Source organism: Notolepis coatsorum (assembly GCF_963971535.1).
Source record: "Notolepis coatsorum genome assembly, chromosome: 4".
NCBI classification, from domain to species: Eukaryota; Metazoa; Chordata; class Actinopteri; order Aulopiformes; family Paralepididae; genus Notolepis; species Notolepis coatsorum.
In genome coordinates this window covers 21,421,994-21,438,967 of record NC_140168.1, presented here as the reverse complement: position 1 = coordinate 21,438,967, position 16,974 = coordinate 21,421,994, and the positions used below count along the sequence as shown (strand labels likewise).

Genomic DNA, 16,974 nt, shown 5'->3' with positions numbered 1-16,974 from the left:
TCCACAAGGAATTGCAGATTATTCAGGTTTTCTTAGAAGGGCAGTTCTCTACACAGGGCCTTCAGCCATGATCTTAACAGGGAAGTTCTGCTCGCCACTCTTCTCTGTCTCGCGCTCTTCTAGACAGGGTTGTCCTCTTAGTCCCGGACTTTTTGCCTTATCCCTCGAACCTCTAGCTCAATACATAAGACAATCCCAGATTATATCTCCTGTTTCAATTCAGGGCACACATCACCATATCAGTTTATACGCAGATGATGTACTCTTATTTATGCAGAATCCCGCCATCTCTCTACCTCATCTTCTCAGCATAATAGATGATTTTGGCAGTCTATCCAGCTTTAAGATCAACTGGCCAAAATCTGCCTTTCTCCCACTTAATGAGACTGCGAAGGCTACCATGATTCATGATTCAAGATTCAATAGTTTTATTTCAAACCACAGTGTTAGTTTGGCTACATTTACCATTGTCCGGCAAAACAACATTTGAAAATAAATGAAATGGGAAAAGAGGAACCCCCCCCGCAATAAAAAAAAAAAAAAAAAAAACAGCCAGCTTATATGTTTCCATCCCCCATCAATAACTATATTATATATAATATTATATATACTTCAGCAAGTATATGACACGATTACCAATACATATAATACAATACAATTTGCAAATACTTCAACTACACACAACACAATCTCACATGCACACACACACACACACACTAGACTATACTCTCATGTCACCCTTCAAATCATTCTCATACAATACGTTGGTCTTCCTCCCTGGTATAATTTGTGAACACCATCTTTTTGAACTTCCTCTTTAATATATTTATAGATTGACTGGATTTGATCTCCTCCTCCAGATTATTCCACAAGGTAACTCCACACAGAGAAATACACCATCCTCCCTGCAAACATACTTATGGTGGAACACTTTAAATGTCTTGGGATTGAAATATTCCCCACTATTAGCCAGACGGTAAGGTATAATTACTCCAGGTTGGGTGACAGGATTACAAATTACTTCAACAGGTGGTCAAAATGAAAAAATTCATTACAGGCCCGTGCATCAATAATAAAAAATTACCCAGAATTAACTTTATCAGTTCCATGCTCCCGTTACCTCCTCCTGTTGGTTATTGGCAGAAATTGCACTCTGCCTCATAAATTCGTCTGGAACAACAAACGCCCGCGCTTAAAGAGATCCACTGCCCAGAGGAGTAAACTCGACGGGGGGTTAGCATTTCCAAACTTCAAATATTATTTTCAAGCTTTTTCTTTGAGACCATTGATCACTTGGTTTGACTCTCAAGCAGCCGTATCCTGGCGACCATTGGAGGAGAAGATAGTATCCCCATATAGACTTCAGGATATAGTGTATACCAACATAACAATTAAGCAATGCAATTTACGATTTGGCCCTCTTATCACACATGTGATCCAGACTTGGCGGGACACCCAGAAATCGTGTACTAACCGCCATCAATGGCATACACGTTCCCCTCTATTTAATAACAATCTACTCCTTATTGGACAACAGCCGAATCTACTCCTTATTGGACAACAGCCGATTAGGTACCCTAGATGGGAAAAGAAAGGCATTCACACGTTGGGGGATATCTTCGATAACTCTGGTCTCTGCTCTTTCCAGGATCTATCCAACGGATATGATTTCCCCGGAACTTCATTTTTCTTTTATTTACAAATAAGGGCAGCTCTGAAGGCTTATGGGGTTCCATGGGACGTTCCACTAGAACATCACCAATTTCACAAATTATTTTATGACAAAGAGACATCGAGAGGCTTCGTTTCTGACTTTTATCGCCATTTACTTACTTTCTCGTATAAAGAGCTCCCCCTGGATACGATTTGGAGAAAGGATGTCCCGGAGTTGGATGTAGATTTTGATTGGGATACAGTCTGGGAAAATGTCCGGCTATCCTCACGCAACCCAGATCACCAACAGATTAATCTCAATTTTATTCACAGGACTTATCTGACCCCTAGACGATTGAATCTAATGGGTCTCAGACCTGACTCTCGATGTACCGTCCTTATGTCCAAACGGTGCCAACGGAACATTTATGCATATGTACTGGGAATGCCCTCCTGTTGAGCTCTTTTGGGAAAATGTTACCTCTCAGCTTTCAGATATTTTCTCTCTGACCATACCTGTTTCTCCTTCTGTGCTGCTACTGAATGACGTTTCTCAATTGCCGACCTCTACACATGTGAAAAGACAGATTCTGGCTGGCCTCACAGCCGCCAAGAAGCGAGCGAGTATCGAGTGTCAAGTGTCCACGTATATAATTTTTTATATACTATATTTATTTTTGTTATTGTCCTGTGATGTCTTGTTTATTAGTATTGTTACTGTTTTGTGTTGTATTGTTTTGTGTAAAAAAGGAAAATTAAAAAGATTTGATCACAAAAAAAGATTATTCAGGTTTTTTCTTTCTTTCTTTCTTTATTTCGCACCATTTCAGGAAAACAGTAAAAAAAACATTGACCATGACAGAAAGTGTATTAAGGTGCTGAGTAGAGGCAAGAGACCCAGATGGGCCTATACGGGGCCTCAACTCATTAAATCATTGGATTAAAAAAAACACAAAAACAAAACTAAAGTGAAATAAGTTCATAAAACAATTTTCATAATATTAAAATAATAATAATAATAATAATAACAATAATAATCAAAGTAATAATAATAATAATAATAATAATAATAATAATAATAATAATAATAATAATAATAATAATAATAATAATAATAATAATAATAATAATAATAATAATAATAATAACAAAAACAACAACAACAACATTAATAATTAGTCTAAACAAATTAACACGAAACTGTAAAACAAAGTGACATTAATGGTTTTATGAGATTGAAGCTATTAATTTAACAATGTATTTAAGCTTAGATTTGAGTGATGAAATAGATGAGCAAATTTTTATTATGGAGGGTTTTGAATTCCAAATACACCCTGGACAACAGAGAAGAGAAAAACAGAGAACCCTGTTCGCTGTGGTGAACTGTGATTCATTGGTCCACTCTCCAATAAAGCCAGCCCCGCAGGAAGCACTCCATCCCTGACTGCACATGCGATTTATAGCCACAGTGTCGATCAATGGTTCATTCATTTTTTTCATTCATTTTATTTTGTTTCGTACATAGGGGTACAGTTAATCTTAACATGATACACCCATGGCCGAAAAGGAGCAGGATGAAGAAAACGTATGTTTCCTGCCCCCTTCCAAACTTCATATTTATTTTAACATAATGGTCAGCATAAAGTGCACCTTACAGCTTCATACCATATAATAATAATAATAATAATAATAATAATAATAATAATAATAATAATAATAATAATAATAATAATAATAATAATAATAATAATAATAATAATAATAATAATAATAATAATAATAATAATAATATAATAAACACTACCATAATTATTATAACAATAATAATAATGACAATATGACCATGAATAATAATAATAACGGTAACAATAATAACGGTAATAATAATATACCAATAAACAAACAAACAAAACAAAAAAAAAACTGTGTCACGAGCCTCAGATGCATGGAAAAGAGGGGGAAAAAAATAAAAAAAAAAGTAAAATCAGATACAGAGACATTTATACCTGCTGTTCAACTAATATCTTTTTGCTGGAAAATATTTTTACAGTACTTGGTGAGATCTTGAATGATCCTGTCAGGCAGCTTGATCAGTGGAGGGCCAACAAAGATCCAGGTGAAGCTTGGATTGATATCCATTTTGTCTGTAGTGGAATTCACACCGTACAGCTTCGAGTGCCGTCCTTCAGATGAGACACTAAACCGAGGTCCGATCCCAGGGCGCCTATTGCAAAGAGTAGGGGATTTCCTCTACGTTCCTGGCCAAATTCCCAATCAGGTCTCTGACATCAAGGCCACCTAATCATCCCTCCCCCTTAATTGGCTGATATCAATCCCTGTCTCCTGAGCCGTTCAGCCATTGTGTAGTGTGATGTGTGCCTGGTGCCAGTGTATGCCAGCAGGGGCGTTTTTAGGGTTAGAAAACATTGGGGGCTTCAGCCCAGGGGGGTGGAGGCCCTTTTCTTTTTTTTTAAGCACAGAAATACGCAATTTTTGAGTAATTAGAGATGAATACTGAATAACTAGAATCATTAGAGGTTCTCAAAGTGAGGTCCAGGTCCATGAGAGGGATCTGGGCAGTCCCCATAGAAAATTCAAAGTTAACAGGATCAAATCATCAGTTTCGTATTTATTTATTTATTTATTTAGCCAGATAAAACATTGATCTGGTCGAAGAAGCCCCTACAGGATTACAAATATACATATATACACATATATATATATTTGTTTGTTTATTTGCTTATTGTATGATTCTTAACTACATGTGTTTTTATTTTGTTATTGGTGTATATGTGTATGTATGTACAGTATATATATATATATATATATATATATATATATAATATATATACATATACTGTACATACATACACATATACACCAATAAAAAACTAAAAACACAGTTAAGAATCATACACATAAGCAAATAAACAAACAAACAAACATATGCACAGCCTATGTACAAAATAAATAAACAGTTCATCTCTAGTCTTTACAGTTTTCTTCAATTGCATAAACACTCAAATCAAAAGTATTACACAATTATCAAAACCTTACACTCAAGGAGCAAAATATAGGCCCAGATTTGCACCCCTACAATGTCAGCCTCACTTTTTGCAAAACAATACACACAGTGATTTGCAAAACACTAAACACACTTGCATTACATTAGACACAGAATGTCAAATTACCACACATATGAGCCAATTGGTTAACACAGCCATCAGATGCACAAACACACCATTGCTTAATTGTAGATACACAATCAGGTTTAAGCACTATAAAAATGCAGCAGGTGAGTTCACCTGTCTTCAACCAAAATGGAAGGAGAGTGAAGTACTGTACAGAGAACGTGAAAATATACAATACATTCACCAAACACTACACAAGACAACCAATGATGCAGACTGATGAAAATATAAATGTTCTCCCATTTTCCCAAATCAGTCAACATGTCAACATGGAGAATCACAACAAAAAATTATCTTGCCAGATCCAGCTAGGCAAAGAGATAATGTCTAGTATTTTCTATTTAAATTTTTTCAAAAAAGAAAAATTGTGTTACTGTAATTTGAACCTGTACTGGATACAGTATTTTATGTTTGTCTGATATTTGCTGAGCTTACAGTGTTATGCACATAGTAGCATGAAAACTGGGACATGTATTGTTGTGATTCTCCATGTTGAAATGTTGACTGATTTGGTTATATGGAGAGAACATTTATATTTTCATCAGTCTGCATCATTGATTTGGGTATATGGAGAGAAAATGTTATTTTTTTTCATCAGTCTGCATCATTGATTTCGGTATATGTAGATAAATAAATTATATTTTCATCAGTCTACAGCATTGGTCTTGTGTAGTGTTTGGTGAATTTATTGTATATTTGCACATTCTCTGCGTACTTCACTTACAGTACTCTAATCACTGAGAAGTAGAATTGCTAAATGTGTTTTAGGTTAAGCACAGCAGTGTGTGTAACTGGTTCAAACAGAATTAAGTCATTATGTAATGTGTGTTTCATATGGTAACAAAATTAGTGTATGGTTTTGACAAGTGTTTAATTTAGCAAAGGATCTGAGGTGTTCTGATAATTGTGTGTGTGGTTGTGCTAATTGTGTGTTTTGAAACACCGGGCCCCGTTTTCAAAATCATGCTTAGGCAATCGAAAAAAACTATTGTGTGTTTCATTATATACATATGTTTCAGTCTTCTCATAAAAAAAAGATTCAATTTTTGGGTCTTTTCCTGCCTTTGGTCCGCTTTGCATTCACATCTCAAATGAACCGCAGCAGGGTTCACTTGCAAGAGTGAATGAGCTTTCACACCACCCCAAACCAACCGGACTATCCGAGGTTCGATTAAAGCTTATTATAGGACACTGGACATGGGTATGGATGGCTCCAGGTGCTGCTGCGTTAAAGTGCACATCTTCAATATCTGTACTATTTAAAAGCACAGTGCAGGACACACTCAAAGGTTATCGCACCTCAGAGATGGCAGTGGACATGTATGACAGGACAAAGGCCATATGTAATGGCCTTTGGATTGAGGAACATACTACCAGCCAAAGGAGGAAGCAGAAAAGGATGGGCGAGTATGTAGTTGAGTCATCTTGTGGCACAAGCTCAGACCTCAGCTCAGGAGATCAGCTGAGACAGAGACTGTTCTATCCAGTCGTCGACAGAATGCTGCAAGAGCTTGAGAGCAGGTTCTCATGAGTTGGATAACAACTTATGAGAGGCATACAGGCATGTTATCCAGCCTCAGACCAGTTTCTCTCAGTGGAATTGCTGCAACCCCTCGCCACACATTACAATATCCAACTATTGCCAGAGGAGATCACAGTTGCAAAGTGTTTCCTGGTCAGGACAGGCAGAGATGCAGTCCCTACTATCCAAAGTGTCTTTTCCCTCCTGGATGATAATAATAATAATAATAATAATAATAATAATAATAATAATAATAATAATAATAATAATAATAATAATAATAATAATAATAATAATAATAATAATAATAATAATAATGCATTTGATTTATAAGGTGCCTTTCAGGACACTAAAAAAAATCGGTGAATGAAAGAATTATAGGATCAAATGAAAACTACTTACTAAAAATGTTTAAAAGTACTAAAAACCAACAAAAAATACCAAACACTAACAAACATTCAGCACAGACAATGGAGATGCAGACATAAAAAAAAATAAAAAATAAAAATAAAAAGTAAAGTAAAAAAAAAAAAAAAAAAAAAAATGTAAACAATTTTTTTTTTAATTTTTTTTTTAGATCCGGGGCTAGGAGAAAAACATCCGGGGTTAAAGCCCCGGAAGCCCAGGGCTAACGACGCCACTGTATGCCAGCCATTGAGCCTGCGTATGTCAGGATCAGTTGGCAATCAAGCCTATACACCTGCCATTCCGCATGGCAATTAACTGGTGTCTGGTGATTGACAGCTCACCAAAGAAAACCAAAAATACATCCAAAGCACCCAGGAATAAACTAAAACCAAACCCACATAAACCGTGATCCATCAGAGCGTAGCCCAAGGTTGGGTGCTACATAGTGGTGGTGATGGTGAAGGAGGCAATTTCCACCCTACATTGTGGGGAGCGCTTTGCGTGTCTAGAAAAGCGCTATATAAATGTAATGATCATTCATTCATTCAAGGAGCTTTCTTATTGGCCCAGATAATTTGTTGTCCGCCAGAGTAGGGCCATCAAGGTCAGCGATGAGGCGGCGTGCAGGTTGCGCACCAACCAGACCAGCGTTCTCCCCAGGTGCAGCTCCAGCTTCCTTACGCATCACTCCAGCTTTCACACCAGTGTTGATGTTTGTTGAGTCTCCTCCAATGGCCCGCAAGGTCTTGTCAAAACCACTCTCTTTCAGCCCGGCGCACAGGACCTCAGCAATCAAGGGACTCCTCTTTGGTTGCTGCTTCTGGAGTGAAGTGGAACAGATAGTGGCTGCCAGGCTCACTAGCAACACAATAATGTTCTTCCTTGATCTTTGCGGGAAAAGATTGGTCACTGCCCTCAGCTTCCATCATCACATTGGTCAGGTCAATCCGCACATCCGCCCAGCATACACTCAAACTCTTCATACTTCACTGGTCATACTTCCCTGTTCATAGGCTACTTTTTGCACATTACTGCTCAATTGCACAGCCCTGTTAAATATTCCATCCCACTGTATTGTTATTTTTATTCGAATTAGTGTATATACACATCGTGCACAATTGTACAGCCCTGCCCCATTTTATTTTATTTTATAATTCTATTCTATTCTATTGTGGAAGAGAACCTGGAGAAGTGGAGGCATGCACTGGAGAGAGGGGGGATGAGGGTGAGCAGAAGCAAGACCAAGTATATGTGTGTGAACGAGAAGGAAGACGGAGGGGTGGTGATGATGCAAGGAGTAGAGGTACCAAAAGTGGACGAGTTTAAGTACTTGGGGTCAACTGTCAAAAGTAATGGGGACTGTGGTAGGGAGGTGAAGAAGAGAGTGCAGGCCGGGTGGTGCGGGTGGAGAAGGATGACAGGGGTGATCTGCGATAGAAAGGTACCAGCAAGAGTTAAGGGAAAGGTCGTGAGACCAGCTATGCTGTATGGTCTAGAAACGGTGGCACTGACCAACAAGCAGGTGACGGAGCTGGAGGTGGCAGAGATGAAGATGCTAAGGTTCTCTCTGGGAGTAACAAGGTTGGACAAAATAGAAAATGTCTACATCAGAGGAACGGCCCATGTTGAGCAGTTCGGGCAGAAAGTGAGAGAGGCAAGACTGAGATGGTTTGGAGGACATGTGCGGAGGAGGGAGGTGGGGTACATCGGGAGGAGGATGCTGGAGATGGAGCTGCCAGGAGAGAGGAGGAGGGGAAGGCCCAAGAGGAGGTTTATGGACACAGTGAAGGAGGACATGCGGGCAGCGGGAGTGACGGAGGACGACGCAGATGTCAGAAAGAGATGGAAACGGATGATCCGCTGTGTGGCGACCCCTGACGGGAGAAGCCGAAAGAAAAAGAAAAAGAAGATTCTATTCTATTGTACTTCTATTTTAATTTTGTTTATATTCCATTTGATTCTATTCTACCTTTTATTTAATTATACCTTAATTGTCTGTCCGTTAATGTCGCACCAAACGACCAAATCAAATTCCTTGTATGTGTAAACTACTTGGCAATAAAGACCTTTCTGATTCTGATTCAAAGAGGATGCAGGAGACCAGGAGACGCCCACCCCCCCTGCACCTCAAACTCCTCCCCCAGCACCTCAAACCACCCCCCCCTGCACCTCAAACTCCTCCCCCAGCTCTCTCTCTTGACCTTGTTCTGATCACTGATGTTCTGATCATTTCACGCGTGTTGTCTTCAAAACGTCATGTTGGTACCTAAATAAATAAAGGACAACTAAAGATCTATACTGCACTGGGCCAGCATATATTAAAACATGTTGTAACGCATGTATTCCCTTCCTAGTTTATACAAGATACTTTATTATTGCCACACAACAGTATTGGTGATACTTGTTTGGTACACAGCATGGTAGCTCAGTTCCACTGCAAAAAGTAGTAGTAGTAGTAGTAGTGGTAGTAGTACATTTACATTTAGTAATTTAGCTGACCCCAAAGCAACTTACAAATTGTGTACAACACCTCTGGCGGCTAAAGTCAAATCAAATCAAATCAAATGTACACACACATTAATGTCCCCATGGGCCGGACACGTCTTTTTTAGAGACACTAGGAGAGGGACTAGAGACACTAGGAGAGACTAGAGACACAAGGAGAGGGACTAGAGACACTAGAGAGACTAGAGACACTAGGAGAGGGACTAGAGACACTAGGAGTGACGAGACACAAGGAGAGGGACTAGAGATACTAGGAGAGGGACTAGAGACAATAGGAGAGACTAGAGACACTAGGAGAGACTAGAGACACTAGGAGAGACTAAAGACACTAGGAGAGGGACTAGAGACACTAGGAGAGGGACTAGAGACACTAGGAGAGGGACTAGAGACACTAGGAGAGACTAGAGACACTAGGAGAGACTAGAGACACTAGGAGAGACTAGAGACACAAGGAGAGGGACTAGAGACACTAGGAGAGACTAGAGACACGAGACTAGACACTAGGAGAGACTAGAGACACAAGGAGAGAGACTAGAGACACTAGGAGAGACTAGAGACACTAGGAGAGACTAGAGACACAAGGAGAGGGACTAGAGACATAGGAGACTAGAGACACATGGAGAGGGATTAGAGATACTAGGAGAGGGACTAAAGACACTAGGAGAGACTAGAGACACATGGAGAGGGACTAGAGACATTAGGAGACACAAGGAGAGGGACTAGACACAAGGAGAGGGACTAGAGCAGTGGTGCCCAAACAGTCGATCGCGATCGACAGGTAGATCGCGGGCTGATTTCAAGTAGATCTCGATTAATAAAATTTGATTATATAAAAAAAAAAAAAAAAAACACAAGGAGAGAGACTAGACACACGGAGAGGGACTAGAGACACAAGGAGAGTGACGCTAGTCGCTAGATGATATAGCTTGCCCAAATACACAAGCATTGTTCAGGAAATGCACAAATAATAAACGTGTAATAAATGATAAACCTGATCAAATACCATCATTCATTTTTTTCTTTCTAGAATATTCCACTATGTCAGTATGATTACTTCACCAACACAATTTACCGGTATAAGGCTTGCTGGAAGAAATGCCCTATTTTGCAGTGCAGAGAGTGAGCATATCAATTGAGTTAGGTTCTAGAATCACCTCCCCTCTACATATTCTCACCAGACCCAACACCGCTAAGCCACCAAAACCTACAACCTCCCTGCCAACAATACTACCTCAATATCTACATACCATACACAGCAACCACATTTCCAGCATTACAGCTTCCAACAGACCTGGGCATATAATGCAATATAGCAATATATAATGCTATAGTTGTACTATAGTTAATTTCCATGTGGGTGGATAACATTAGAGATACAAATGAAGACTGTGGAAGAATAATACAAATTAGCCCACTATGCAATTACAAATAGCTACAAATCCTTTTTTCCCCAGTTTGTGTTTGTGTGTAAAATGGAACACTTGCTTTTTGCCTAAGTTTCTTCGAACCCATTTGTAGTGAACACACGACTATAAATACTCTGCGCCGGAAACGTGACGTCCTCTTCTAGTGATCAAACATGGCGGTGAGTACTATGTGAAATCCTATGATGGCGAGATTTGTCATCTTGCCTTACAAATCCACAATCATCGGGTCTATACCATCATCCTAGATGGCCGATGATACATATACACGTGTGTCTTCACGGGCACCATTGAATCACCCTTATATTTTGGCCATAACATGACACGGTATTCATTAAAGTTGGACCCAAGTGGCAGAGCTACGGGGGTTCGTCTCTGTAATCTTTCAAGACGTTTATGCCAAAACCTTATCCTACGTGAAGGGACACGCGGTTGTGTTGGCGGTGTAACGCCCTAGCTACCTTGTGTATGTGCCGGTATATAATGTGTTTATTGGTCGTGAGGGTCATGCAGGTATCAAGCTGATGAAGTTGAGCTAGCTGACGTTTAGCCTGCAGCCGGGACATGGGGGGGATATGTCCGGGCATGTCCGGCTACTAACATGCGCTGCTGGTCTGTCAGTGCGAGACTAGTGTTGGCCGCTGAGATGGTGAGCAGAGCACCCGTTTGATGACTACAGACATGGCATTTTAATTTCCGTAATTTACCTTTACCCAGCGGTACAGTGGTAGTTCGACTGACTTCCTTGGTGAAACTATCCGATTGGTAGCTAAGCTTTAACAAAACGGGCGTTAGACTTGTCAACAGCATTCAACATGGAGACTAGTTATTGACCTCGAGGTGTAATGTTGCCATGGCTTTACTATAATTACCTATTTCATTATTGCTTTGTGTACTTGTTATCTGTTTGTCAAATGTGTATATCTGTTGTCAAATGTGTAACGTAACGTCTATACATTTATGCAAATTGGTATGTCATAAATGTATAGATGTAGCAGTACTGTCTATCTGTATGTTATGATGAATTGAAAATGCGGGACCCTGATGTAAACGAGACTAAAGTCTTTCTCTGGTCTGCATCCCCTTAACAATTGTATGTACTGTACTGTACCCATTCTGCAATCTGTTAATAAAGTTTTCAATCATTGTCTTGTGTATCCAGGACCAGGGTGAGAAAAAGGAGAACCCCATGCGAGAGCTTCGCATCCGCAAGCTCTGCCTCAACATCTGTGTCGGGGAGAGTGGAGACAGACTGACCCGTGCTGCTAAGGTGCTGGAGCAGCTCACAGGACAGACCCCTGTCTTCTCCAAGGGTGAGAATCTGGATGTGTTTGTGCAGTATAGTGTAGCCCTACCGGAGACCTTGAAAACGCATATCTCCTTTGGACGCCTCTGGGTTTAAATGTGGTCTGAAGTATATATACGCAAACTAGTTAAAAAGAGCATCGGCGATTTTGAATGTCAGTTCGTTTTGATTGTTATATTTTATGTCTTGTGTGCTCTCCTCACAGCCCGCTACACTGTGCGATCCTTCGGCATCCGTAGGAATGAAAAGATTGCTGTCCACTGCACCGTCCGTGGAGCCAAGGCTGAGGAGATCCTGGAGAAGGGACTCAAGGTGAGGCCTCATGCAGCAAGATGGGTTTTAATTTCTGTAAAGAAAATGTGTTGTGATCTTAATCGACGAGTGTTTACTTGGGATACACAAGTGTTTTCTCCACATAAATACACTAGCTGACATTAGGGGGGGAACCACATAGCAGGTTAGTAAATAGTCCAGGGACATATTTCTAAATGATTTGGATCACTGCATTATTTCCGAATTGGATCAAGAAGTGTGTGCGAAACCTTCATAGTAGGGATGCCCCGATCACGTTTTTCAGACTGTTTAGAATGTCAATTAGTCCGTTCCGTGTTTGAAGAGATGGTTGCTATGCATGAGAAATATATTAACGGAAGGAATTGTTTTATTACTGGATATTGTAAACAAGTCACAGGGGAGCAGTAATATTGTTATTTTCCAACATGTACCTACTGCACAAGAGAATTGCAGTTTTCTTTGGAAATTGGTTTCCAATGGTTACAGGCAGAAGTGAGATGGCTACACAAACATTCCTTCACAGCCAAGACATTACACTTATTTGCACACTTGTGATTCAGCATGTAGTGTACTGTCATTGATCAGCTACGTATGTAGTGTACTTGTCAAGACGATTGTACACATGATGAGCACATGCAGTCAGTGACGATAAAAAGTGGATGAATGCATCATTGTCATGTCTTTGTTTTGACAAGTTGGTACACGGTTTTATATTCGGCTTATGATTAAGGTATTTCTGAATGTACAGATCAGATTTTTTTTGTGTCATGAATCAGTTGATTTTCTTCACAAGAAGAGGCGATGTTTTGGCACACCTGGCCTTCATAGTTCCAGCTGTTGTGCTGAAATTAGCTTTAAGCCTGTTTTTATATAATGGCTTTCAGATCTAAACTAGAAAGTGTCCCTACTGTATTATCCATTGAAAATCACATTGTTGTTGGCACAGTCTCTTGTTCTAGATTACTGTCGTGATTACAGAAATATGTTGGTCCTGTTTATTGCTGGGATTAAAATGTTGGCCCTCCTCTCAAACGGAATTGGCTTTTTCTGGGTTGTGTGTGTTTCAGTCCTAGAAGGTTCTCACGATGTTCCCCCTCTGTAGGTGCGTGAGTACGAGTTGAGGAAGAACAACTTCTCAGACACAGGAAACTTCGGCTTCGGCATCCAGGAGCACATCGATCTGGGCATCAAGTATGACCCCAGCATCGGTATCTACGGACTGGACTTCTACGTGGTGAGTGGCGGGGAATGTCCGCACAGTGCGTTTTTTATATGCATACAATGGCCTGGGTCTTAGACGGGGATGAAATGTTTTATGTATTTAACTAAATGTTTTAACTTCCTTAACGGCCCTGTAAAGCCTATATGGCCAAACGAAATGTTCCATTTTCTTGGACACACTACATCCAGTCTGCAAACCTTAACGGTAAATGGCACAAGCTGTTTTACATTTATTAATATCTGGCTAATTTGTGCATATCCCAGGATGAGACCTTATATCAGAGTTACTGAAAACACTGACGTTTACATGTGCTAAGAAAAGCAATACTCTCTATATTCCAAACATGCATATACACTATTGGTGTGTGTAAATGCAGCTAATGTGGTTTGAAATTGGGGAAAAGCGGGGATCATTCAAATGAGATGCAGCAGTTCAGTTTCCCTCCCCAGATTGGACCCTTGTTTATATGGCTGAGATGTGTTGGTATGTAAATGAAACGTAGTGATGCAGATTATAATTTTTTTTGTTCAAAATTATAAACTATACATAGACTTTGAGTAATATAACACATCCTCTCTTTGCTACCTAGCGGTTGATATGTTCACCTTGTTGCGCACTAGGGCTGAGCCCGGACCTTCGTTTGTTATGTTGGCACTCAAATCTTAATTAATCGGGTTGAACCTCAGTTTTTTTTTTTTTTTATGTACTTGTTTATTTTACATAAAATATATCAGAATATCACAGTACTATGTTGTCTTTACAATAATTTGAAAGTCATGCACGGATGCAACATGTAGTTGAGATGAGGAGGGGTCACCGTCATACATTATCAGGAAATTAATCAATCATCACCTCCATTTCTTGGCAGACATGCAGTCGCTCAGTACTCATGTGTGAAATGTTCGGAGGTAGAACAAAGCCAATGCTATGTCTTCGGTACCGGTGTGTTTACTGTCTGCCGGTCCTATCCTCAATTGCTGGCACATTTTGACCAAATACCGGCTCGGTGACCACATGGTCTTTATGGGCCCGACTAGATGACTGAACGTATTCCAAAAGAAAGAAAAAAAAATCATGCCAAAAAAGACTCTCACCCGTCTTATTTCATAATTCGTTTCCGAATGGATGTTTGGATTGGATGATTTGGATTACCATCCAAACGTTATTGAAGCCTCCCATGACCAGTAAGTAGGTACTACTACTTTTAATAACCGCAGCCATAGGCGCCGATTTACGTTTCTGCGCGTGGGTGCTCAAAACAATTGATTGCCCCACGCCCAAGATAAACCTTATGCCATAGCCTACATGACTTGTTGCTATACGGATTTGGATGGAGTAAAACGCACACATTTCAGCACTATAGGAAATGAACGGCGACCGACACACGCATGCGCGCACACACGTAGAATCGTAGACCAAGTGCACAATCCAACACCACCGCGCGTGTGAGACACCCCTGCTAGAACACTCATAAAACGCAGCATACCATTAACAAGCCAGACCAGATCTAATCTAATATCTGGCACATACAGCAGCCATATTGAGTGCATTTCTTCTGTGGGTGCTCGAGCCCGGAAGCACCCACGGAATCGGCGCCTATGACCGCAGCAATATGCGCTACGTTAAAAGTGTAAATGTGCGCTATAAGTAAAGACGCGAGCGACGGTACTGAACCAGAAAAATTATTTAGGAGCAAATTTTTTGCATGATTTAAAAACTGGTTTGAACGTCCGTTTGAAAAACCCTGGCGAAGTTCGAATCCCAAAAACGGGCTTTGAGGACGGCTCTATTGCACACTCCCCTGCCCCACAAGACTTTCTTTGATGGTACTTTCAAAGAGGTACTCTTTGTATCACTGATTTGTGGTGTTTCATGTTTCATGAGCAGTGTTTCATTACTCTAATGTATTTGACCTGCAAATTAGATTTGCTCTTTTGGAACTCTTGTAATGATAACGAGTTATGTGGAATTGAGTGTCGGTAATCCCTATTTAACTAGCGTGGATTGTATCCATTCCCGAGAGAGGTTTGAATTTGATCAGGTTTTTCTTTATACTTAATAAGCTGTTGTAGGATTGAAAAGATTGTACTAACTTCACTATACCAACAGCTTTACTAACGACCACCTCCTCTATGCTCAGGTCCTTGGCAGACATTGTACTAACTTCACTCTTCTATGCTCAGGTCCTTGGCAGACATTGTACTAACTTCACTCTTCTTCTATGCTCAGGTCCTTGGCAGACATTGTACTAACTTCACTCTTCTTCTATGCTCGGGTCCTTGACAGACATTGTACTAACTTCACTCTTCTATGCTCAGGTTCTTGGCAGACCCGGATTCAGCATTGCTGACAAGAAGCGGAAAAGAGGCCGCATCGGTTACAGGCACCGCATCCGCAAAGAGGAGTCCATGCGCTGGTTCCAGCAGAAAGTGAGTATCTGTTCCACCTGCACCGACTTTGAAAGTGGGACGTTACTGCGGTCATATGGGGGTCACTGCTCCGGACCTGGGGCGACAGGGCCTTTGCTGCTGCTGCCCCCTCCCTCTGGAATGCCCTCCCCAGCCATATCAGTGATGCAAACACCCTGATATCGTGTATTATTTCTGTTTTTGTTTTGCCATAGTTTTGTTTCTTCTACCCATGTAAAGAGTCTTTGATCATCTGGAAAAGTGCTATATAAAATAGATGTAGTATTACTGCGCCGGGGGGGGGGCTGTTTCAATTGATTGCTACTAGGCACCCTTGAATTAGCAGTTGTTGGTGAGCAGGGATGGTTCATAACTCCTAAAGTGGTAACCCCTTGTGTTATGATGGGAGAAATGACATGACCAGCTATGTTCACATTAATACAGAACACACGGTGTGGATTGGATTTGCATATGGCCTAACTTTAGTTGGAAAATCTCGTTTCGATGTAATGTTGTTGCCAGGTGTGCAGTCGTGCACACACGCGGTTACACGGCGTGTTATTAGTAGTCACTCAGGGCAGAAGTGCGCGCAATGATAAGTACCCGGCCGTTGTAGAAAGCTACCCGGCCGGCACTTCTCACCTAGACTTTGCATAATAATGGGAACCTACGAGAAGGTGGGGGGCTGCTTGATCTCCATTGTTATGCATAATAATAATCTGTTCTGTGCGCAACTGAGGGAACATGTATGCACGTGGTGTGTAACCAGTTCCCATATTACGACTGCACCACTGGTTGTTGCTAATTAAAATTCTCTTCATAATTCTCTTTTTTTTCTTTGTCTCCTCAGTATGATGGCATCATCCTCCCCGGAAAGTAAAAGGACTATCTTTTTGACCTTGTTTGTAACAAACTAATAAAATTGAAAAAATGCCCCTGGTTGTTTCGTCTGGTCATTAGTAATAGAACTTGCTGTGTGTATACCGTGATAAATATTGCACTCTATTCTAAATGAAACTAATATTACTCTTAGTCTTATCT

At 40.4% G+C, this 16,974-nt stretch overlaps 1 protein-coding gene across 1 annotated transcript; it reads left to right on the top strand.

Annotated features, from left to right (window-relative positions):
• The first annotated feature begins 10,803 nt into the window (after positions 1 to 10,803).
• On the top strand, positions 10,804 to 16,868 carry rpl11 (ribosomal protein L11). Its single transcript, XM_084312696.1, has 6 exons — positions 10,804 to 10,864; positions 11,866 to 12,016; positions 12,215 to 12,321; positions 13,406 to 13,537; positions 15,844 to 15,954; positions 16,784 to 16,868. Exons 1-6 carry the CDS (start codon positions 10,859 to 10,861, stop codon positions 16,811 to 16,813), a joined length of 537 nt encoding a protein of 178 aa, XP_084168822.1. The 5' UTR covers positions 10,804 to 10,858; the 3' UTR covers positions 16,814 to 16,868.
• Positions 16,869 to 16,974: the final 106 nt, after the last annotated feature.